Source organism: Sprattus sprattus, assembly GCF_963457725.1.
Source record: "Sprattus sprattus genome assembly, chromosome: 9".
Classification (NCBI taxonomy): domain Eukaryota; kingdom Metazoa; phylum Chordata; class Actinopteri; order Clupeiformes; family Clupeidae; genus Sprattus; species Sprattus sprattus.
In genome coordinates this window covers 18,783,372-18,808,669 of record NC_137928.1, presented here as the reverse complement: position 1 = coordinate 18,808,669, position 25,298 = coordinate 18,783,372, and the positions used below count along the sequence as shown (strand labels likewise).

Here is a 25,298-nt window from a genome sequence, read left to right as displayed (position 1 = left end):
GCTGGACATTCTCTGCTCGGCCTTAAAGAGAAGGAGACAGACACGGCTTATTTTATTGATCCAGTCGAGGTGGGCAGGAAGCACTCAAAGGTGTTTATGAGGGAAACTGGTCCAGCACTCAGATTCCCAGCCTGCCGGCTCGCTATGTCCACGCTAGTCATCATTCAGCAAAGCTTTCAAACCAGAGAAAATGCTTGCTGGGAGGATTGTTGAATTCCTGGATTGTGTAACATGTAAAAAAAAGTATGTTACACAAAACAATCTAGTACATTCCTTACAGTTGACACTTCCTAAATGCAACCCTCTTAAGTTGAATGCCCGCCTGTGCATTTGTATCACTAGTGTTGTGCTCAAAAGTCTTCCCGCATTTTAAGAAACTGCCCAGTGTTTGCTTAATTCGATAACATGGGGAAATCCAGAGGAGGCTGTTCAACTGTGGTTGGTTACCAACAAGAAAGAATGAAAAGCCATGCCTTCATTCTTCATGTATATTTCATTACTTTTCTCTTGATAATGGACTTTTAAAAATGGGGAAATTAGCACTGTGATAAAACCATCATCAGTAGGCTAATTAGGCTCTGTAGGCAATTTCTTGCATCAGCCTTTTATACTGAGCACTGCGGTGTAGGGTTTCAAGCTCTTGCCCAAGACAATCCGATTTTGAACATGATGTGACTTCTGGTTCCTTGTGCAATAGCCTTCTCCTTGCCAGTCGTATTCCATTTAAACTTAACACAAGTGTTATGTGAGAAGGGGAAGTTCCCAGCTGTTATGTTTTGCTTCAAAGAGGATAAAAAAGGGAAAAAAGAAAAAAAAGAGAGAGAAACAAGCTTTTCCAATGAACGATAAAAAAAAAACCTGAATGTGACTTTCAGACAAACGTGTAACTGTTAAGAATTGACATCCCCTGTGACGCTACGTGATAATGTAATGGGATTCTGGAGGAGCCTCAGCTGAAAGGAATGTAATTGAATTGTGAAGCATTTGGCCTTGCTGACGCCGCCCACTTCGTAGTGTCGTACATGTACGCTGCCACGGGAGCTGCCTCTTCCGCACCGACAAGCACAGAAACGCCCTGACGAAGGTACAGGGAGGGAGGGAAGGAGTGAGTGAGTGAGTGAGAAAGAGAAGAGAAAGAAAGAAAGAAGGAGAGAGAGAAAGAGTAGGAGAGAGAAAGCGAAAGACAAGTTTAAGGACTAGTAATAAACGTCGCTGAATATCTGTATAAATTGTGGAAGAGAAAAAAAAGCAAAATAGAAAGTTTAAGTTTTTTTCGGGAAATAAGGCTAGACGATATAGTCTAAAACATAGTTTTGGACTATTATATCGGGGTAAAGAAACCCTGCTGAACATACTGAATACATGATCATGACGGCAGCTGTTGATATGAAACCAACGTTAACCATTATAAAATCTGAGAAGGTGGAAGGTAAGTTATTCAGCACTATTGTCCTGCAATTATATTTGAATATCTTGTGCTTGTCTCTGAGAAATAGCTTATTCTCTTTATTGTCATTTATTGAAACACTTGCAATTTTCTGTACATCTGCCTCCTGTGTTCTTAAACGTTGAGTCGAAGATGTGTTACGGCAATCGAAGAAGTGTCTTAAGAAGGTGTTGAATATCTGTAAAGTAACGGGATAGTTTATCTCCCATGTTGCATGTTTCCAGCTGCAAAAAAACACTGCGGCTTTAAGAACAGCTGCTGCCACCGAGCAAATTCTATGTATGTGTAGTAATCATCACTGTATTTCTATTTTGTGTTAAGATACATGCTATGAGCGCATTAATTATTTACAGACATATGCGGCGGTATCATACTGATCCTGCAGCATCAGCTGAAAATGCGTTGGTGTTATATTTTGCTTATCACTGTCTAATGAAATAGAAACTTAAATGGTTATATTTGGTTCAGGGTTGTTTGGAGAATAAATATTTCCATCCACGTTTAGCTTTCGCGCTTCAACGTTGCTCTATGTTAGGTTGAGAAGGCTATATGCAGGTCTAGCATTTGACAGTAACCCCGCCGGTTCGGTCTGAAATGATGCTCCTGTTGCTATTGCTAGTAACTTATAACAAGAGTGATATCAAATGTGAAGAAATAGCACTGAAGTTTTGCTGCTGGTGCATGCGACTTTGAAGCAGTTTTTCTTGCTCAATGTGGAAGGTTATAGTTTGTTTTGTATTTTATGGAGATGAAATATATACGGATGGATCAGTTTATTGTTGGCCCTTGTTTGTATTAGTTATCAGCCAAAGTTGTCTTTCTTCCTTCCTTTCTTCCTTCCTTTCTTTCTTTCTTTCTTTCTTTCTTTCTTTCTTTCACAATTTTCCTGACCTTGTTTGACCACCACATTTTTGCAGAGAAACTCATTCTTAACTCCAACATGTCTCAGTGCTGTGTCACTGCCCATTCACCACCCTTAGTTGGCCAGGCTGAGAGCAGGGACTCAGGGCATGTGCCAGAGGTAGTCAGCAGGATTTCCCCCCTCCCCCGGGTTCACTCTGACCAGAGTCTCATGAGGACCAGGCTGAGGTGATGAGTACGCAGTGTAGGACTGCCCTCAGGGTTGACCCCTACAGCATTGTGCCAAGTTATGTGTGTGTGTGTGTGTGTGTGTGTGTGTGTGTGTGTGTGAGTGTGTGTGACGTTCCCTCAGATGGGCAGACATAGAGGTACTTTTCTTATTGTAACTTCGTCTGTATTCACTTGGTAAGTTGAGTGAATAATAAGGTGACTATGGTTGCAGCTATTTATGGGGATTTGTCATATTCTTAGCTTGCGGCAGATAGAGGTGTGAATCAACAGCTTAGTACACCTGCAGACGTTGCACACATGAGTGCACGCACATTCACTCACACACACACACACACACACACACACACACACACACACACACACACACACTCGGATGGAGAAACACTCTTGATAAATACAAAAAAAGTGCTGACACTTGTGAAAGGCTTGCCAAAACTTCATACTATCTTGCAAAACCATTTTGCAATGCTAGCTCCTTCACTCTTCACCAGCCGCCATCTCTCAGGGCTGAGCTGCCACTGCCAAGGACTGAGGCGGCCAGGTCAGGAGTGCGGTCACTCCTGTTTACTCTCACTCTGGCCTGCTAATGAACCCCCCTCGACATCTAAAGAGGAACATGCCCTTTGATTCAAACATGGAGGCAATGCTAAGCTTTTTAGCTCTGGAGAATGACCGGTTTCTTGCCATTGGGCAAAGACAAGCGGTGGGAAATCTCAATTATGTTAAGGTGAATGTATCCCATACTTGATGCTATTTGTGGATATATTTTTGAAATATTGTAGTGATTTTAAATAGATAAGTGTATTTCTTGGGTTTCTGAGACCCTTAAACCAAATCAAAGCACCCAAGTACAACATGTGAACGGTAGCAGAGGTAGTTCTGCTGAAGTTTTACATCTCAGGCTTCTGAATGTGCCCTGCTGAAAGTGGCTGTCTGGCATGCCGACATGTAGACACAACAAGAAGCATAACCATCTCAAGAGATAGTGGAATTTCAATTACGCCAGATCCCCCAAGGTGATGGGTGTTTGTGTTTGCCCTGAGAAGAGCATGGCCTTTCAGCACTGAAGCTTTATCCAACCCAAACACAACTCACCTCAGTACTCAAGGGCCAGCAGCCAAGTCAGACAGCCATTTCTTATTCTTTTCTCTTGTAAAATCCCATAGGAATACTACCCTGTAGCATACAATTACTCTCTCTCTCTCTCTCTCTCTCTCTCTCTCTCTCTCTCTCTCTCTCTCTCTCTCTCTCTTTCCAGTAGTGTGTTCCAGGGTTCAGTGAATGACAGGAATGTTTGTGGTACGGGTGGGCCACCCTCTGTCCTCCTTTATCTGATTTTGCTGCGGCAGCATTCGTCTCGATTGGGCGCCCTGGTCCTGCGCTGGCCTGGCTTGGCAGAGACACGGTGGTGCCACAGGTTTGTGACAGATGCCTCCTGTCACTGACCATAATCCCAAAGGCACTCGGCACACACACACCAAAAAAAAATGTCAAAAGGAAATGCGAATCAGCGAGGTCCTCTCATAAGTTCTCCTAATGGGTCTTTGGAGACTCAGGCGGGGGGGGGGGGGGGGGGGGGGGGGTGGGTGGGGCCATGAGTGCTAGCGCTAGCGGTGTTACATAATAGGGCAGCGGGCCTGGGTTTCATACGGTGGTGCCCTAACCGCCGTGCCACCCGGGCTCCGGGTGCCCTGAGTGTGAGCCGGCTTGGCAGAGAGAGGGGCAGCTGAGCAAACAGTGCTCTCGGGGTGATTCAGGTTTCTCTGAAGTGGGCTGCCGGCCGAGCACACAAACAAATGACTGAGTCTGGCTTCGGTTTTTATTAATTCTCTGTGATGTTGAAAAATGAAATAAAATTAAAATAAAAAAATGGCACTTCAAAGACTTTTTATGTCCTGAACTAAGTCATGTTGTTTTTACTGTACTTTGGAGGGAGCTTGGAAGGAAAAAGTGACACACCTTGTAAGTCAGCACTGACATGCCCACTGTGACCCAAAATCTGCGCTAGTTATTTCTGCAGCTAATGTTTTCTTAGTTAGGGAGGGCAGGCCATGCCATGTCAGCAGTGGGTCTCTGTCCGACTCCCGCCCGCCTCATCATGTGTGTTAGTGAAAAGCCCCCTGTCTGAATGTACACTTGTTTAAATGACCTACACCCCCCCCCCCCTTCTTTTTTCTGAATACTGTGCTGGTGACTTCACATCTTTATGGTTCCCTTTAAAGCTGTCATAAAAGGCGGTGTGTTACTTTCAGAATGCCCCAGTGCGCTAAATAGTAAGCATGTGTGAGAACAACTCATAGATAGAGAGACAGAGGGAGGGGAAAAAGAAAGACAGAAAGATAAAGAGGGAGACTGATACAAAGAGAGAGAGAGAGAGAAAAGAGAGCTGTAATCAAGTACACACAGGGCTTTAATGGATGTCTTAAAAGCATTAGAACAATAGCGTTGAAAAGCAGGACAGTTGATTGCACTACAAAATTACTTTGGCACGTGCATTAGTAAGCTGAGCACCACTTTTGACATGGAAGACTATTTCGGAAATGTTAGTTGACCTCAGCCATCACAATGATCTCTTCAGCCCTTGAGGAGAACCATTCCCTGGGCTGTCTGTCCATTTCACCATAGAAGACAAAAAAAAAGAACATAGCGTGGGACACTTTATTCTGCCCTCCTTCTCCTCCTCTCCCTCCGCTCTCCTCCTCCTTCTCTTGTTCTCTTCTTTTGTGTCCTCTGTGAGCCACATGCGCTCCTGTCTGGCCTTCTCTTGAAGTGATGGCGTTGCGCTGCTGCTATGTTCGGCTCATCCCAGACGCCTGCTAAAGGCTAATTACTGAGTCACTCTGCCTGTAGGATAGGACTGCCGCCACAGCCAGCCCCCTTAAACATCCACCCCCCCCCCCACACACACACACACACACACACATCCAGATGACTTTCCGCACGTCACTAAGCATGACTGTAGGTCCTCTTCGTCTTCTTCTGTTGTTAAAGACACAAACACACTCACACACACACACACACACACACACACAAAGCCTGTCTCTCGCTCTTTCCTTCTCACACACACACACACACACACAAACAGACCTTTCTTGTATGTGTTGCTACATCTGGTTTTGTCCCTCTCTGCTCTAGTGCCTGGTCTTCTGTGACTCAGTGCAGTGTTGGCTTACTGCTTGTCAAGGATGTGGAGGTCGTGTCATGTTTGCGTGGCGTCTGTTTAAAACATCACCAAGAGAGCTCATGGGCCCACTACCTCTGCCTCGCCGGCGATCCCAAACGGGCCGACTGAGAGAAAGAGCGCGCGCACGCGAGAGAGAGAGAGAGTGGTTCGGGGCGCCATAGCAGACAGCACAGGCCTCTCAGGCCCACTGCTTTGGTGCGCGTTGTCATCCTGTCCACCTGTTTTTGAAGTCAGCACTCGAACTCCAGAGCAAGCGCTGCTTTTGCCATCACGCGCACCAGCGGTACCACACAAATCGCAGTAGCCGCCACCTGACTGTGTTGCAGACAGGGCACCCCCGCCGACAACTTACGAGCACTACAAGTTTCCACGACTCATGGTATTGCCATGTGAGCCACGTCTCGTACCGCTCACAGTGTGGAGTAGCTAAGTGAACTAGGTGTTTGAGCCTCAACGCTTTTTGTTTTGCCGTGGCGAAACACATTAAAATTGCATGTGGCGAAATGCGCAAAATACTCCTCTGGATGGAGACGTGCAGATCTGTGCCTCATGCCGTTTGAAGTTTGAACCGGGAGGCACGTGCTCTCCTCTGGCCCAGGGTAAGGGCGTCTTAGCAGCTGCAATCAGTTTCTTCACCTTTCTCTCCTCCTTAGACACATTCTTCTTCCAACACAGAGAGGGCTGCTCGGGCCATTGAGGGCTGAACAATAGGCATGGTAGGCATCTGGAGGAGACCCAAGAGGCTGGAGTAATGAGCACTGGCTTTTTCACAGGATTCGCATGCACTATATGGGCTCCTGGGACGGAGACGCCAGCTAATGTTCTTAGGTTCGAATGTTCTGGTCATTTGATGAGTACACATATTTGGAAATAGCCACAATGTGTTCTCATGTGTTACAACGTTCTCACGCAACGTCAGCTATGTATTGGTTCACAGTCTTACTGTGTTTGTCTTTGTGTGTATGTTTGTATCTGTGTGTGTGTGCGCGCTTCAATATTACTGAAATCTTTTCACTCTCTGCTTGCAACATAAAGGGCTGGGTGGAAATGTACTGGCAATATCTGTGGGAGCTAGCAGAAATCCAAACAGAGAACCAGAGTTCCTCTAGTTCAGAGCCACGTCACGTGGCCAAAAGTGAAACATCAAAACGAAACACTTGTACAGTCAGTTAGCACAAGCGTTGAACCCGGCATGGCGTCCCTCCTATCTCCATGGTTTTCAAAACCGGTGTAGCACCGTGTAGTATTTGTTTGCCAAAACCAGAGCACTTTAACTCCTTCATTAGTTTGCGATTAAAACGCCATCTGAGCTCGACGCCTGGTGTTATAGCTGCGCCTTCGTAAACGCTGAGAAAGAACAAACGAAAAGCGGCGCCGCTCACATTACGGATGGCAAAACAGCCATGGAATGTGCGGCATGTCACTTGAAAACAATGTGGTCTTCGGGGAATTCATTAATTGAGAATGCATCTGTTGCCCATTGACTGATCCTAAATGCACAGAAACCGTTAGATGTATAATTATTCGCAGACACTATGGTTTATATATATTTACTATATATACACATACATATATGTCCACAAAGTGGTACAGTGTGTCAAAGTCAGGATGGAAGAGTAAATACGCCTACGTATTCCTCCCCTGTTTCCCTCCGAAGGTTTTCACTCTGTTTTGGAAATCTCAAAAAGCACTGACCAGAAGTTTGCAGAAAGAATGCAAGGGACAGAGCTATAGTTTGTCATTTTTCTCGTTTGTTTGGTCCAGCACCTAAACAGTTCTTGCGGCAGTTCCTGCGGATCTCGCCGCCGTTGCTCGACTGTTTATAGCTGCACAGGCCCAGCAGAAAAAGAATGCTGCTCTCTTTCTCTCTTTCTCTCTCTATCTTTCACTCTCTCTCTCTCAATCTTTCTCCATTCCTGGGCCACCTGCTCTGCTCTCGGAGCCCTAGTTCTCCAAAAAACTAGATCTTCCTGGCCCGCACCTCCACATGTGTTTGCTCATGTCAGTTTGTCTGGTTCAACTGAATGTGGTCCAGCTACCACACAATTACAGGAGGCAGGGTTCGCAGACACAGCCACGGAGAGACATAGTGCAGTGCAGACTCATAGAGAGAGAACAAGAGGAGGATAGTGTGCCGGGGGCGTTGGTAAGACAGAGCTGATGGAGCAGTCACGGAGGGAGGTATTTTTTTTGGTTTCGCAAGGGCCAGCGGTTGGCCACTCCTCTGCCACCGCCGCGGCCAGGCGCCTGAGGGTTGCATTCGCCATCTCCAGTAGGGGCCGCAGTGAAGACGGCCAGCACTAAGAATAGCCACAGTGTTCCAGGGGTGGGATAGCCCCGGGCCGTGACCTCACAGAGACCGGCAGCCTTGGCACAGGCACCGGGAACTCACGAGCGCCCACTTCCATTTCTGTCGCCCACCCCCCCCCCACCCTCGTATTCGCATGGAAATCCAAATAGTGGTAGAACAAGCTCTCCACTTCAGACTGCCACCCCCCCTCAGTGAGAGCTAGCTGGCTTGAATGGGCCCTGTTCATACTGGAGGACTTTATGCCCCCTATGTCTCTCTCTCTCTCTCTCTCTCTCTCTCTCTCTCTCTCTCTCTCCCCGAGACGTGCTGTGAGAGATAAGGATCTTTATCAAAGAAGGGTTTTATGATAGCAGCGCCACCTCTGAAGAGGAACGGCAGAGGTGAGTGCTTCTCTCGGACCCCCGTGGAGGCCCTAAAGACGGGGGGACGGAGGTGGCTCGTGCGGCCCTCAAGAAACGGTCTCCAGTCATAAAAAAGAGGCTTGATAGGGGAGTGGAGCTGGTTTCTCAGAGCGCTAGCGTGTCTAGCTCTTCCCTCACCCCTCTCTAGATGCTACAGCAGGGCTTGGCAGCAGGAAGCAAGCCCTCTCACATGCGTAAACAAAGTGCACCCACACACCACTGCAGGGAGGGAGAAACGCGAGCAAGACAGAGAAGGAAAGAATGAAAAAAAGAACGAGATGGTGCGAAAAGAAAGAACCAAAAGAAAAGGTGCATTGTTAGACTCTTATGCAAATTAGACATATCGGCCCATATAAATTTCGCCCCAAAATAACTGTCAGACCATGGGGTGACCCACAGAGACCCGAATGGCTTTTAATCACACTCCCACGTGCTCTCTCTCACGCACCCTGAAAGGGACAGACATACATGAACACACACACAGACACACAAGTGTCACGCACACTCACACACACATCCAATCTTCAATCTGGAGATATTTATATCCTATCTGTGAACACAGCCAGTGATTCTCCCTTTGGGCAGAACGTTGCCTTTTCCATGCATCTCATTGCATCATTTAATGGGAAGGGACTGGGGGATCGGGAATGTGTGTGTGTGTGTGTGTGTGTGTGTGGGGGGGGGGGGGTTATGAATGAGAACAGTCAGAGATAGAGGCGTTGCGTTGGCACCGTGCCCACTCTGATGTCACCCCTGTGAGGCGCTCCCATTCATCCTCCGTCCAGTCTTGTGATGGGAGCACATTTCAGATAAGTGATTCACCCTTGCCCCACCCTGGCACACCCTCCCCCCCACCCCCCATTCCTCTCCGTTGAGCACGACCCCCCCCCCCCCCTCCGGGGCCACAAAATCCCAATTTCACACCCCCTGCCCAGGCCTACGGGCCGTGAAGGCTGCTAATTTGGTTCACGTGTCCCTTTACCCCTCCTCATACACAAACCCCAGTCTACAGCCGTCAGACCTGAACCCTCACAGCAGGCTATTGGTCTTCAGGCCAGTGGTATGGAAACTACACAGCAACAGCTGGTAGAAAAATCTTCTCACCAGGGAGAAGTTAAAACAGCCCTTTCTTATAACCTGTTGAGAGTTTAGATTGTCCTGTTCACTTTTTTATGTAGAACATTTATACGTGACAGACTATGAACTTAGCAGTTAGTTAAACTCAGTAAGAGGTATGTGAGAATATGTCCTTCCTTGAGAGATGTCCTAAGGTTGTCTAAGTTGATGTTCCAAGTCAAGGCGTGTGGATGTTTGCGTTCCCATTGTCAGTCAGGAAGAAGGATGAAGCTGTCAAAACAGACAGTTGTCAGCCTCTGTGTGTTTATGTGTTTGTGTGTATGTGTGTGTGTGTGTGTGTGACAGATGACGCAAAAGGGGCCAGAGCGTTCAGGTCCAGCAGCCTCACATGGCTAGAGTGAGAAGTGCACCCTTCCTAGAAACTTCCCCAAAGAACCCAATTACTTGCCCGAGATCTTTGATCTTTTCTGTTCACTTAATGGAAGGAGGTTCAAAGAGGCCTGGAGCCTGTGAGTGTTCTCCTCTCCGATGCTTTGTCTCCACACAGTGAATGACTTTTGGCTTACTGAGGATAAGCTGACGAATGCAAAACTAGCACAATTTTTATGATTCAAATAATCAATAGGCATAGCCACGTATTGAGATCGCAGACCACGGGAATATTTGAATACCTTGCAGACTTCTGTGCACGCACAGGGCCAGCAGTACGTAGCAATGTCACAGAATCAGCAGTTTATCAAGCTGCATTGAAGTTGAAAAAGAAAAAAAAACAGGTGTGCGGTTCTTGGTTACAGCCACCTCACCTTGAGAAAAAGCTTGAGTGAGGAGTGAGTGAGAGACAGAGGTGCCGTGGATGTGGCCCCACCCAGGCAGTCAGTGATTTGGGGGTGAATTACAGATGCAGCCCCGGTGTGGCCCTTAGGTTGGCAGACACGTTGCAGGATCAGGGCTGGGTCCATATTCAGCCTGAAGAGCTCTCAGGGCTGGCGTGGGCGCGTGCAGAGCCTAGCCTGGCCAAGCCGAGTATGGAGCGGACCACCACGGGGCCAAGGACGAGGATGAGAAGAGCAGTTCGAAAGTGCAGATAAACTGAGAGCCGCCCATCTCAAATAGACTCTCTGTAACATCAAAGGGAGCCTTAAGCTGGAGACAGCCATCTTTCTGTCTCTCGCTCTCTCTCTCTGCCTCCCCTATCCCCCCACCCACCATCATATACCTCGCTTACTCAGTTCCTCGCTTTCATTGCACTTAAAACAGTTAGAAGGCGCCTGTTCTCTGTATGACACATCGCCTGTGTGATGTGAGGTTCACAGTTTTGTTTGCAACTCTCAGACAATAGGTATGCTGCTCATTTAGCGTCTGTTGTCCTCCCCCTTTCTCTCTTTTATTTAAATTAAAAAAGTGCTTTGTCTGTGAAAACTTTCATGAGCCTCGTTTCTACATTTGGTAACAATGAGCGTCCTGGCGCTGGAGTTCGTTAGCACGCTGCTGTGTGTGATCCGCCGTTCAAACAAAAACATCAATCTTCTACCCGAGATCGGCACGAAGCTGCAAAACATGTCAGCCGCTCGCTCTCGTCAAACAGATTTGCATTCTTTTTTTTTTTTGCATTACAGAGGCAATGGACGGATACGGGGATACAGTAATTTTTGGGTAATGTGAAAATGGGGCCCTCTTTTTGTGCCATGCAAATGCCTGACACAAAGCCAGTAAAATGTAGCCGCTAATGTGCAATTAAGAGCTCCAAATGGAGTGGGGGGGAGGCGTCCCGGGCCTAATTGAATCACGCAGCAGCACATTATTGTTCTCATCCATTTGAGAGCTCCTGCTTAATGTAGTTCTGTCAAGTTTCCCAGCTCCAGCGCCTGGTCACTCAGACAAGATGTGATGGGAATGAGACAGAGAGAGGGAGAGCGATGGTGAGAGAGCGAGGGAAAGAGATAGAGAGGGAGTGAGGCAGAGAGAGATGCTGGAAGAGATGGGGGAGTGTGAGGGAGTGAATGAGAGAGAAAAAAGGAGAAAGAGGCTGTGGGGAGGGAAGGACAGCTGTTGTGCATTCCAGACAGAGCCTGTCGCGTCAACGAGGAGTAAGAAAAAAAAGAAGGGGGCAGAAAAAAGAAAAGAGGGAAAAAAAGCGTGAAGTACGAGGCAGTCTGAGCTGGCAGATCAAACTCAGAACGCAGCAGCACTGCCAGAACATCTGGGTGGTGGAAGGAGAACAGTGACTGGGAGCAAAACACACACACACACACACACACACACACACACACACACACACACACACACACACACTCACACACACACAAAAGCCACCACACCACAATCTCCACACCACCAGACCCTAAAGCCTCCTTTGCCGTGTGATAGCAAAGAAACCTCAATAGATCTATCATTGCTTCTCATTAGGGTTAATGTAGCCTAACCCCCCCCCCCCCCCCCCCCCCCAATTCTCTTCAAATGAACTCTGCAGTCACCGGACCTCCGTCTGCCTCTGTCTCTGCCTCATTTTATGGGCCTCACACTGGGAGGCCTCTGCCTTGCTGGCCCTCATGATGGCCTGGAGGGTGGGGGAGTGTGAGGTCATGGGGGGTTTCCCCCTTCTTCTTCTTCTCTGTCTCTGCCACCCCTAATTGGATCAGGGGAGAGTCACTGGGCACTGTTTAACGCCATCAAAAAGGGCCTCTGTGTGTCCTGCTGAGTGCTCAGTGGCTGTGAGAAGCGGAACAGAGACCCGTGTGTTCACTGACCCCACCATCCCAACCCCCCCCGGCCCCCTCGGGACTACACTGTCCGCCAGGGCTCCCTGTGACATCATCACCCCGTGGCCTCGACCTCACGGCCCTGACTGCTTGACCCCTGCAGTGGCCGTCCGACAGTAGCCACTCTGTCTCTCGGGGGGGAACATGTGGTATGAAGGGCACTCACTGTGACCCATATGCAGGGGTTATCAGATCCTCATGAGGCCCGTGGTCCTGGTTCCACACAAAGCTCTCGCAGACCACCTTCAGGGCTTTGAACAAGGGGGTCAAGGGATAAAAGGCCACACAGGGGGTCTGCAGCGAGCTGGTGGACATATCAAGTGTCCTACTAAACAAGCAAGCAGTGGCAAGAAATCCTTGTTCCTCCTCACCAAAACAAAAAGCAGAACGTTGTGTCCCTTTCTCTCACACCACTATGAGCTAATTTCACTCCATCTAGAAGTCATCCATGCAAGACTCTTATGATGCAAGAGCTTAATCATTGTGAAATCCCTTTACAGGCCATTACTTGGAATTGATGTTGACTCTTCTCTTGTTTTTTTTTTTTTCCAGTAGACCTGGACTGCGGAGACATGCCACTGCTCACTCCTGGAAGCAAAGAGATGATGTCACAGGCTCTCAAAGCCACCTTCAGTGGTTTTACCAAGGAACAACAGAGACTGGGAATCCCCAAAGGTAAAAAACTTGTGACGTCTGTTAGAACACTGTCTCTGTCTGTCGTGCTGATGAGAGCATTACACTGGTCAGAGGCCATTTGGACCATTATAGAATTAGTGCCTAACCACATGTCCCAAATGAGGAACAATGTCCACGTCACATCGGCAGTTTAACTTAAACTCTTCCCCTCAAGTGTATTTGTTTACTCAATAAAGCCATGATGCTATTAGGCAGAAAACAACATTCAATATATCTGATGCAGACAAAGTGGATGATTTTTTTCTTTTCTTTTTAACATATCCACTGTTGCTCAAAAATGTGTGGTTTTGGAGACAGAGCGCTGAGAAAGGCAAGGAGATGGACACATGACAGCTATAAGCAGCAGTTGTGAATTACGTTTTTCAAATTGAGGCAGACCGCAGAATGCTTCACTCTGTGCGTTCGGGCGGCCAGGCAAGCGTACTTGGTCCGCACCGGGTTTGTGAGGCCTGTCTGTAAATAGCTGAGGAGAAGAGGGCCTGTCTGATCAGATTCAGTGCAGGATGATCGACGTGTGGCCCGAAAGCCTTTGGAAGGAACCCTGACTCCCATCTGTCTTTACAACAACACCACCACCAAGATAATATATCGTTTCGTTTTGTCCGTTTGAAAAAGCAGACCAACAGAAATGCTGCAATGTCCTCGGCTCAGGCCAGCCAAATGTCTCAGTGTCACAGTTCTAACCTATTAATAGACTATCACGCAACACGCCAAGCTATAGAGAAAAGGGCAGAAGAACAGAGGGTCCTGTTGGCCATCTGGTCGAGTCAGGCGCTGGCAATAGATTTGGCTGCCAGAGGGCACAGACATTGGCAATATGTATATTTAGTCTGTATTGTTTTTTGTCTGGATAAAAAACACATGCCAAATGAACAGTGATGAAAACATTTGACAGAGGTGAAAATTCAGACCATTCCTTTATTCAGATATTCAGGCAATTTAGTATTCAGATGTTCGGCCATTCTTAGATGTTGACTGTAGTCGTTTGCGTGTTTTTAATAGACTCTGGCTGGGTCGTTAGCCCGAGGAATCAACTGTGTGACCTCCCGTCGTCTCGCCCTTGACAATGGTGCCTTTTGTCTCCGCAGATCCCAGACAGTGGACAGAGGACCATGTTAGGGAGTGGCTTACATGGACAGTGAATGAGTTCACCCTGAAGAACGTAGACTTCCACAAGTTCTGCATGAACGGGGCCAGCCTGTGCGCGCTAGGGAAGGACCGCTTCCTGGACCTGGCTCCTGACTTTGTTGGGGACATCCTTTGGGAACACCTTGAAATGCTGCAGAAAGGTGAGAGGAAACACCCGTCACTGCGTCCAAGCGAAAAACTGCGTTTGGCTCTTTTTCAAAATATCCACATGGTGATAACATGGTTAATCACATTATACACATTTGTGCTGAGTGGTTTGAGTGCCTGATGTCTTCGATAAGTGCCTAATTTATCCATCATTTTGTCCCATTGCAGAAGACACAAAGCATTTCCCAATCAACGGCTTGACCTCCACTTTCCAGGAATCTCGTTATACCTCAGACTACTTTGTCAGTGAGTATCACTCAATTCCTTTACACCTGTTCCCCCACAGTACTCTTCAGCCATTTCATAAATGGGGAACAATATAGGTCGATGAATAGGGGGGATTTTTTTCAGTATAGGTAAGATGAGCCTATATGGGCAATCACAGGCGAGTGAAAGCAGAATTTCAGCCCTGCATTTTAAAAGCAATGATGATGATGGAGTCAGTGACATGATATTTGTCTCATGTCCCTCCAGGCTATGGCATTGAACATGCTCAGTGCGTGCCGCCCTCAGAGTACACCGAGCCTGGCTTCATCACAGAGTCCTACCAGACCCTGCATCCAATCAGCTCAGAGGACCTGCTGTCACTCAAATATGAGAACGAGTCCTACCCCAATGTCATCTTGCGGGACACACCCCTGAACCCACTGCAGGGGGATTATTTCCCCATCAAACAGGAGGTTGTTTCCCCCGACAACATGTGTGTGGGGCGCATGAGCCGAGGTGAGGGTCAGCGCTGTGGAATGATGCTGACGACTGTGTGTGTGTGTGTGTAAACAGTGTGTGTGGGTTGGACAGTGTATGTGCATGTGTAAGTTTATGTATGTGTCTGTGTTATGGTGTGTGTGTGCGCGTGTGTGTGTATCTGTGTCTGTCTATGTGTGTGTGTGTGTGTGTGTGTGTGTGTGTGTGTGTATGTGTGTGTGTGTGTGTCTGTGTCTGTGTCTGTGCATCTGTGTGTGTGTGTGTGTGTGTGTGGGTGTGTGAAAGAGGGAGAGTAAGAGGAAGAGAGCAGAAACGGAAAGGAGAGGAAAGTGCAGTGCGATTTCATGAGTGATTTCACTTCTCACGCAGTCGACTACGATTACAGCGTTTAACTATCTCTTAAGATCAGATGCAACAGAGTTCAGTTTTGTTTCTTCCTGTTCAGGAATGTCTTTTTGCTTTACCTCCAAATTGCCATCCAATGTTCTGGTGTATGTAGCTTGCATTATGATATGTTACATAAACCAGAATATTCTGACATAAATCTTCTTTCTTTTGTTGCACATGATTCACCCACACACAAACTTGTTGTTGGTGATTTGACATCTTGCAATGGCACATGTGTGTGTGTGTGTGTGTGTGTGTGTGTGTGTGTGTGTGTGTGTGTGTGTGTGTGTGTGTGTGTCTGTACCGACAGCGAAGAAAAGGAGGCCGTTGGGTTTGGTTGTGGTTTGAGCACAACCCGCCTCAGAAGCTCACGGCTGTGGAGCCGAATGAGAGGGAGAGAGACAAAGAGTGAGAGAAAAAAAAAAGAAAACAAAATTGATTTGCATCAAAGTGAGAAGTGTACAAAGCCACAATGTTCTGCAGGAACGCCTGTCCCCTGTCTTTTATGTAAAACAATTAAAAGGGAGGTCACTTTCGACATGCTCAGGTTTTTCTCGCTCTCTCTCTCTCTCTCTCTCTCTCTCTCTCTCCTTTTCTCTGTATGCTCAGGGACAAAGAGGTGTTAGGGAAACCAGAGCATCTTGTGCTTTTCTCATGAAGCCCGCTGTTTTCCTTACCACATGTACATCTGCTGGCTCCTGCACTGATAGTTTGGCCAGGGATTAACAGTGTGGTTTGCACTGAGTCCATAAAAGCCTGGATTTCTGTCCTCCCAATCCCCCCAGCTGAACAAATGCATCAAGCAGCAGTGACCTAGTGAAGTTCAGATGCACGATTCAGATTGAGGGAACTGCCTGGGCATTCGCCCGCTAGGTATGTCCAGGGCTCGTACACAATAAATCCCCCGATTTGGCAGAGCATGGTGTGTTTTTCGCAACGTGGGAAAGTATTTGTGGCACCACCAAAAAAGAAACATGTGGCTTCAATTGTCCAACTGAAGATCTCGGGATCAGTGGAGCCTTGTATTAGCTTTCGTTCCTAAGTGGCGTTCAATTGAAACATGACTTTTATCTCACGGTTGGCTAGATATAGAGAAACAATTTGTGTGATTTGCTCCCAATTAGACAAACCCAAACATCTGCACATTATGGTTTCGTCGAAGTGAATCAACCGTAGAATGATGTGGTCTTTGTGTTTGAGCAACTTGTCTTGGCTTGGCTGTGTAGCGTGGATGAAACACATAATATTTTTAAAAAGTGTTTTTGTGTGTTGAAATGTTTAAACCGCCCTTTCTCACCATCTGTCCTTTTCTCTCCACTACCCCCTATTGCTCTCTCCCCTTAGGTAAGTTAGGCGGTCAGGACTCATTCGAGAGCATCGACAGCTTCGAGAGCTGCGACCGCCTGACGCAGTCCTGGAGCAGCCAGTCGTCTTTCAGCAGCCTGCAGCGCGTGCCCTCTTACGACAGCTTCGACTCGGAGGACTACCCCAGCGCCCTGCACAGCCACAAGCCTAAGGGCACCTTCAAGGACTACGTGCGCGAGCGCTCGGACCTCAGCAAGGACAAGCCCGTTATCCCCGCCGCAGCCCTTGCAGGTTACACAGGTGAGGGGCGACCCGCCGCTGACGCACGGCCACACTACCACACAGGGTCGAGGATTCATTCACAGGCAGGGTGATATCAGGGCAATGGCTAGGCGAATGGTACAGTCAGCTATTCACAATTCCCTTCACTCCCCACCCCCTCACTCATTCACCCAGCTTGACGTGTACCCATAAAACGTAGTCATGGAATATTCAACTCATAAAGAACGAGTCATCCCCTGACATAGTTGTACATTGCGTTTACTCAGCCGCACACTAATAAAATATGGATCAGAGCCACTGCTCAGAGATTTTCACTGGAGCACAGTTTCTTAATGACTACTAATATGTTGAACGTGGGAGGCTTTTTTTAAAAGTTTTCCTTTAGCAAAGCTTCTCCCATAACATATTAGTTTGGTAGTGTAGTAGTAATGTATTCATTTTTTGTAGCATTCATAAATTCAAACTTATTATATTCCTTAAAAACACTCTTTTGTGATCTTTGAGCATCACAACAGGTGAAAATTGTCAAGATGAACAGGTTGGTATTGTGGGCTGTAGGTTGGTATTGTAAGCTGAACCAAATTATTGGATTCAGACCAGTGCTTTCTCGATAGTTTAAGCAGAGCCTTTTTCCTACAAAATATTGTTACGAAGCTGTCAAAGTAGAGCCAATTATTTCTGCATTTCAGTTGAATAATAGTACAACTGTGTGTTGGCAAAGCTTATCCAAAATCAACCTGGTTTTCAGATGTGAGACCGAAACTGAACCAGCAACATGCAGTTTTGTCTTTTCAAGCAGCCCTTTGCCATACTCTCAGGAGCGTTCGCGTTTTATCTGTGTCCTTCATCTCGACCCATTTTTTTTTCTGGTCGTCTTGGCAACCTTAGAGTAACATGGAGAGATACCAGCCTGTGCACTTAACTCCAGACAAGCACCATTACTCCTTCTCAGAGGAGCGCTATTGTCGAACCTGTGTCTGTTTTGGTTCATCAAGAACGAGTGGGTTGGAGAGGCTCAAAGAACCTTGCATGTGCACTAGGTACTACAGGGTGCTATTTTGGGCTCTTTTAGATGTTCCATCCTGGATGTCTATGTGTTCACAGATTTATCTCATTTTCTTCTTTTTTTTTGTGTACTTTGCTAGGTTTTCTTAGTATGGGCTATGTCCAGTTTCCTTTAGAAGCACATTGGCCTTATAGGACGTTGTGTTTTTAATCTCCAAATGCGTTTAAAAAATAAAACCTAACATGCTGTACCAACTGATGAGGTTTGCCATAGTCTCTTTGATATAAGCAGTGCATGTTTGCCCATGGTCTTGAATTTTTAGTGGATGTGTTTCTCTGTGTGTGGAATTATCCCATGTCTTTGAAAACATGGCGCTTGAAGAGCTTTGCTGATACCACTGCACTGGAGTGGATGAGGCCCAAGGCACATTCAGGAACCAAAGCCAGAAAGTGAAAATGAAAAAGCCAATTTTGGGGAGAGTTTCAGTGTTTGTTGGAGTCCATTAAAGTTTGCTTTCAAAAGCTTGCATCATTAGGCATATGAACACAAGCACTCCATCAGATTAGCGCTCTCTCTCTCTGTCTCGGTGTATGTGTGTGTGTGTGTGTGTGTGTGTGTGTGTGTGTAGGGGTTGTGCATGAATATGTAAGTCTGTGTGTGCATGAATATATACACGTACATGGTCTGTGTTAGGTTTGGATATGTGCTATATTTGTGTGTGTGTAGCTAATTGCATGTGTATGTGTGTGTGTGTGTGTGTGTGTGTGTGTGTGTGTGTGTGTGTGTGTGTGTGTGTGTTTATGCATGTGTGTGTGTGTGGTTGTACGTGAGGTGGAGGTGAAGAGAGCAAGATTAGAAGAAAAAAACATCTTTTGCTTTGGAACATTCGGCTTGTTTATCAGAAAGTGGGCTGAGGTGTTACTGCGACTTCATAGTTAGCCTGATCCTTCTTTAGATGATGCGGTGTGACAGACGAGGTGACAGATAAGCCAAGGGCTGCGTACGCTCTGAGGTTTCCACCTCTCAGTCACAAGTATGACAAACCAAGTAACAAGTTACGGGGAGCAATGCAACCACAGCATCAAAGTCTCCTCCGCCTTCCCGCCTTTCGTTCAGAGCAGGATCAGAGCTTTGTCTTCTCTTTGCATTTTGGGTTCTTTGAAAGCAAAGAAGAGTTCTATCTGGAATAAAAATTGCAGTGTCTGAGGTCCTTGGGCAAACTTGTGATTGTGATTAGTTTGCATAAAAAATGGATCAGGAATCCAGAACGTTTCTTCTCAGGCTCTCTTTTTTGCACTGCTAGTTTTCATTTGAAAAAGAATGGCAGTGATCTCATGCTAAGGTCTCGCGCCTTGCAACAGCTACACCCACGGAGAACACAACTCTACAGTAAAGTTTTTTTTTTACTGCCGTGTGCCTCACTTTTACAGGTGCTTTCCAGTGCTTTGCCCTTCACCTAACCCAAAGAAGTTAAGCAAGCAAAAAAGTAACCACCATGAATCGAAAGCGTATAGCAACAACAAAAACACTAAAACTAGAAAGCTTCTTGCCAAACAAGATTATTTCACAGCCTGCACCCTAAACTTGCTAACTATTGAAGAAAAGCACATCAGTTATCCCACACCATGAGTGTGGAATTAAATCTGTATTAACACCATTGTCTTTTCAAAGATGATTTATATGCAGCTGCATTGTCCTATTCATTTCACTCCTTTAGTTCAGTCCAGTGTTATACAAAGAGCAGTTTATACCAGTGATGTGATTTTCAGGGTGGCGTTGGGGGAAGGCGGGCATGTGAACCTCCACAGTAGGGGCATGTAGCCACTGAGGACCAAGCTGTTTCGCTCTCTCTCTCACACACACACACACACACACACACACTCACACAGACAGCTCCCCATAGTCACTGCCCTTATCTTCTGGCCTGGGGAGACTGGTCTCGGTATGAGCTCAGCGGTGTGGAATTCACACACGGGCATGGCAGGGCTGCCTAACACACTGTGTCGACACGCGCACACACACACACTCACACACACACACACACACACACACACACACACACACACACACACACACACACACACACACACACAGATCGGGGCGCTCTGGTCAAAAGGAGCCTTGTGTTTAAAGAGGGCCTTGTTCCCCCTGTCTGATCACACAATGCCTCTGTGTGTATGTGTCTGATTGATATATAGCTGATATGAGACGACGCTCAAAGGACATACATGAGAACATGAGAAATATGGTGTTTGTGGATTCCAGAAGTCTCTGAACACTTTTGGTATGTTGGCTGTGGTGTTTGGAATCTCGCGGGCTGCATCTTGCTTGGTCAGTAAGCCTCTGTGTGTCCATCTGGGTCTGTTTGCAGGCAGTGGACCCATCCAGCTGTGGCAGTTTCTCTTGGAGCTCCTGACCGATAAGTCCTGTCAGTCCTTCATCAGCTGGACGGGAGACGGATGGGAGTTCAAGCTCTCCGACCCAGATGAGGTGAGAGCCCAGAACACACACAGACACACACACACAAACACACACACAAACACACACACACACACACACACACACACACACACACACACACACACACACATTCACACACATGCCCTTATGCAGTATGTGCACTTTCACAACCAAATGCCATGTGGTCACTTTCAAGACAAGATGTCTCTCACAACCACATATCCTCAGACAGAGTGAACTGCATACACAATTCTGTTATTTCAAAACTTTTTATGCAGACTTTGGTCTTGAGTTTGCCCAAGCAAAGCTATGACCCCTTTAGACGCAAAATGTGAAAGGATCCAGTCATCCTCCACATAAAACTCAACATGTAAAGTGCCAGGCCTTTGTTTATTCTAGCCTTAAAAGCCATTACTGCACCTTAGGCTTCTGGGTGAAGTGGTGTTTCAAACACTCTGAGTGACTGAGTACCCCCCCCCCCCCCCTTTCTCCAACACACAGGTGGCGCGCAGGTGGGGCAAGAGGAAAAACAAGCCCAAGATGAACTACGAGAAACTCAGTCGAGGCCTGCGCTACTACTATGACAAGAACATCATCCACAAGACGTCGGGGAAGCGCTACGTGTACCGCTTCGTTTGTGACTTGAAAAGCCTGCTTGGCTACACGCCCGAGGAGCTGCACGCCATGTTGGATGTTAAGCCCGACAACGACGAGTGAAAGGAGAACACGCACGGCGAACAGAACTCTTGACAAACAGGGACCAGAGAAGTATTGCTCACCAATCCCCCTTCCCCCAGCTCCCTCGTGCAGAACGTGTCCAGTATCGTCCAATCACATTCTGTCTTAACACCTGTTTGTGGTTTAAAGAAAAAAAACTACTTTTTTTTTATCTGAGTTCTGCTCAGACTTTTAAAAAAGAGAAGGCATCAAGAAACAATGTGCACCAAAGTTTTCATATTCCGTTGTGTCAAGAGATGGTGTGTGTCTGATTTTATGTCTTTGCACCTCTGTGGTTGAGGGTTAGAAATCTGTACTGGTGCAGAATAGCACTGCAGTGCAGCTAGCATCTCACCCAGGTAGCAAAACGCAGCCAACATGGTGGGTTGGGACTAGGAGAGTGAGATGGTTTAATTCTCGTTGGACACTGCATGGACCGGTCACGTGTTGCCAAAATTGAGAGAAGTTTTGAGAAATTATGTATTATATTAACGTATACACTGTTTTAGCCTTCCTACTCACGGCAGGCAATGGTATGAGTTTTACATACGGACCAAAATATGTGTTGTCTTCATTTCGTGTGTTATTTCAGATCATTTGTTTTGTGCCAGTATTATTTTTTAAGCACAGAAGTTTTTAACCGTTTCTGTTGAGCGTTGTTGCATTGTTTATGTAACTTTCCACATAAATGAAGGTATTCAGACAAGAAATATTTTTTTTTTACCTCCTCACATCTGTCTAGAGAGTTTCTTTCATGTGAGGTGAAAAAAAAGCTGAGATGGTAATGGGATGGTGACAGACTTCTGTCTCGCTCATTCTCCCCTCTAGGCCCCGGAGAGCGTTAACTTTACTCAAACCGAGAGAGGGGTTGTTGACATAACTGAAAGTGGCCGTTGCTTTTCAGCGGTGACTGCCAGCGCTCGCACTCATACAGACGCCTGCCACTTCGCAGCAAACGAGTATAGCTATAACTCATCGAGACACTGCAGATGTGCACACTCAACTGCCAGTCGCACTATTACAGCCAAGCGTGCCCTTTTGTCACAAGAGTGCAGAAGACATCAGTCATAATGATCACTGCGTTTTGCCTGACTTTGTTTTCGTCTGCATTGCCTCAAAGTAGCAGACGGTATTTGATATGCCATTCTCAGAGCTAATATTGGCCTAATACATGTTGAGAGATAAATGTAAATGTGACTGGGTGGGTGATATGAGTAGAGTCACTTAAGGAAGAAAATGATCTATGACAAAGAAAATGAAAGAAAGAGAGAGAGAGAGATGGAGAAATTGCAAGCTAAAGAGAGAGATTCCACAAATGAGAGAAAACTGAATGGAAACCTTGACTATACATCTGAGTTATTGCCTTTGCAAAGTATAGGAATGTAAGTTGAAAAGTCCTGAATAGTTGTTTGGTATTGAGAATGTGGTAGCATTGGCAAGTGAAAGGAATCATGGCTATGGGAAAAGATTTGGAGAATAATGCAGTACTGAAATAGTTTATGTCAGAAAGTCTGATATTGAGATGGCAAACGTTGTTATGGTGGCTCCTGTTAATCTTTGTCATACTGCAGTGAGTAAATGATTGGTACATTTTACAAAAGGCTTCTGCTAATGCACTGGGAACAAGTCAAAATGCACAGTTTCTCTTTTGGCTTCTAGTTTCTCTCAACTCTTTCCGTCACAGTCAGAGACACTTTTATTGGACAAAGGAGGGCAATAGAAGCAGTGGCAGCTCACAGGCATTAAAATGTTTTCAGTTCTCCTTTCTGTTGTTGAGAAGTCATATGTAACTTCAAGTATGGTCTGTATTGTGTGTAATAAAAAAAAAGTCATTGTGACTGCCATCGTGTTCATCACGATGATATATTTTTTTCCACAAAAGAGCTGCCATTTTTGATTGCAGTCCCATGTGGGAAGAATACAGTACACTGGCCTTATGGGGGCAAGCCAAAGTCAAGAAATTTCATCTTAAAAAACAAATGTTATTGTTTACAGTAGCTGAATGTTACCAATCCTGATTAGAATAGCTTTCCAAATTGTCTGTTTGTACAGATTGCATTTCATAACCCGTTATTAAAATGTCTAGATGAAACAAATAAACAATACACAAAGCAGAAATAATAACCAAACCCTTGTGAGGTCTGACCACATAAAGCGGCAGGCTCATCTTCCCTGTCGGAGAACGGAGGCCAAGGGACTAACTGCGCTGTGTTTTCCTTGTCCATTCCACAGCGTCCTATTGTATGTTTCACATAGAGCTCGGACCACCCTCCACTGTGGAATTAAAGATCCTTGTCGTTCCTCTTGTAAGATTCATGATGCGTAGACAATATCATCCTATCCCTATGTTTGCATTACTTTTCAAAGTTAATGGTATGAGATTCAGGTTTTTTTATTTTTTTTTATTTGATGTATTCTGTTGTGTAGTTGAAGTTTTATGACAGGGAAGACTGGTGAAGCTCTGGTGAAGAATTGTTCTCATTCAGCCGGTTACAGTGTTGAGCGGTTTGTTGTTTGTTTTGTTTTGTTTGTCAAAGTAGCCTCCTTTAAATGTCAGCATATGCGTCTGTAACGTAAAAAGAAATAACAATAACGGTGACGTTTTGGCAAAATCTACATACAAGAGTACTTCAAAATAGAAGTATATAACAGATAAGGAAAGCATTTTTTTCTGTCTATGTTTCTTTTTTTGTATATTTTATAGTGTTTCTGTATTTTTTTTGTTCAATGGAAATTTTAATGTATTTTAGTTCACAAACATTTGAATATTTTTCAATAATTTATATTTTATAACTTTGAAATATGAGATGCAGACAGCTGGTGCTTTCATGGGAAATTAAGGTAGCACAGGACAAAATGTAGCGATTTTCTTTTTCCTTTTTTATACAAAAAATATATGAAATTTGAGGACCTGTCTGCTTATATACAGTTGTGTAAAGAGAAAAAATGGCTGATGCTGGCCCATCATTATGTTCTGCTGGAAAGTTTTATAAACTGTAGCTTCTATTTCTTATTGTACTTCAAATTGTTACGTTATAAAATATATGTGAAAAAAAGTACATTTGTGATTGCCTCTTTTATTGCTAATTGACACTCCCATTCCTTAAACACAACACACTACAGGTGCATGGGCTACAATATAATGCTGTAACTGATAGGGTCTACAAGTTTCTATTGCCATTTTGAATTGGGTGACAAGGCCTTTTCTAAACAAAGAGCGCTACAGAAAGAGCATAGTACCTGAGTCACCTGATAGACTCCCATATCTAAACCATATCCATGAATTATAACTAGAAGAGCAGAGCAGCTCAGGACAGGTCTGGATTTGATACACTGCAGGAACAGAGCCAGGCCTCGGAGGCCAAGTCATCTGGGGTCTTAGCTGCCTGCGACTTTGAAGATGGAATGGGCGGTGCCTTATTTTAGAGGAGGATCAAGAGAGTTTGTGGCATGTCCCTCTGCCTTTTGAGTGTGTCACCTCCACAGTGGCCAGTGACGCCAGAGGGGTACGCAGGCACAGTGGGACCATTCATGTTTGTGGCCCCAGGCTCCTATAAATTCCACATGTCTAAATAAAAACATGCAAGAGCTGTCTCCTTCTCTCCGTCTCCCCCTCACTCACCCACTCTGTCTCTCTTTCTGTCCTGCTTTCGTTTGCCACTGCTACTTTGTCATTCGCATAGTTCTTTGATAGCTCTCTTCCTTTCTCTCCCGCTTTTTTCTTAATTTCTCTGGCCCAGCAGTGGAGCATGGTGGCTCACAGATAACATGTCTCTATATTATTCAACATTTATGAAACAAAAGCAGGACAGCTGTCTCATTCACCTAACCAAAAGAACACAGATATCATACAGAGGCCCAGACACATTCACCATAACACAGGGTGCGTTCTAACTTATGGCATAACGTTTAGAAACAAAGGTCACACTCTGTACGATAAAAGTTAACCAATTTGTAAAACCTTTAACCTTAGCCTACATCAACTGCATATCAAAGTCTTGACAATATTTTAGCAGGAAGGATTCAAACAAATCATAGCGGTGAGGTTGTTTCACACCCAACCCTTCATATGTAATGTCGCACATCAAGGAGAGCCCCAAAAAAATACATAGGTAAAATATTTGAACATGGGTATTTCAGAGGGTTTTTTTCTTTTCATCTCAGCCAAAAAAA

At 45.8% G+C, this 25,298-nt stretch overlaps 1 protein-coding gene across 2 annotated transcripts; it reads left to right on the top strand.

Annotated features, from left to right (window-relative positions):
• Window positions 1-1,142: 1,142 nt before the first annotated feature.
• Window positions 1,143-24,079, top strand: ets1 (v-ets avian erythroblastosis virus E26 oncogene homolog 1). 2 transcript variants are annotated; one of them, XM_080844651.1, is made up of 8 exons: window positions 1,143-1,429; window positions 12,827-12,946; window positions 14,056-14,256; window positions 14,432-14,509; window positions 14,738-14,986; window positions 16,700-16,960; window positions 20,320-20,438; window positions 20,910-24,079. In XM_080844651.1, the coding sequence occupies exons 1-8, from the start codon at window positions 1,363-1,365 to the stop codon at window positions 21,123-21,125; spliced, it is 1,311 nt and encodes a 436-aa protein (XP_080700777.1). In that variant the 5' UTR covers window positions 1,143-1,362; the 3' UTR covers window positions 21,126-24,079. The 2 variants fall into 2 exon arrangements, with proteins under 2 accessions (XP_080700777.1, XP_080700776.1); XM_080844650.1 differs by having other exon boundaries at window positions 12,824-12,946.
• The last annotated feature ends 1,219 nt before the right edge of the window (window positions 24,080-25,298 follow it).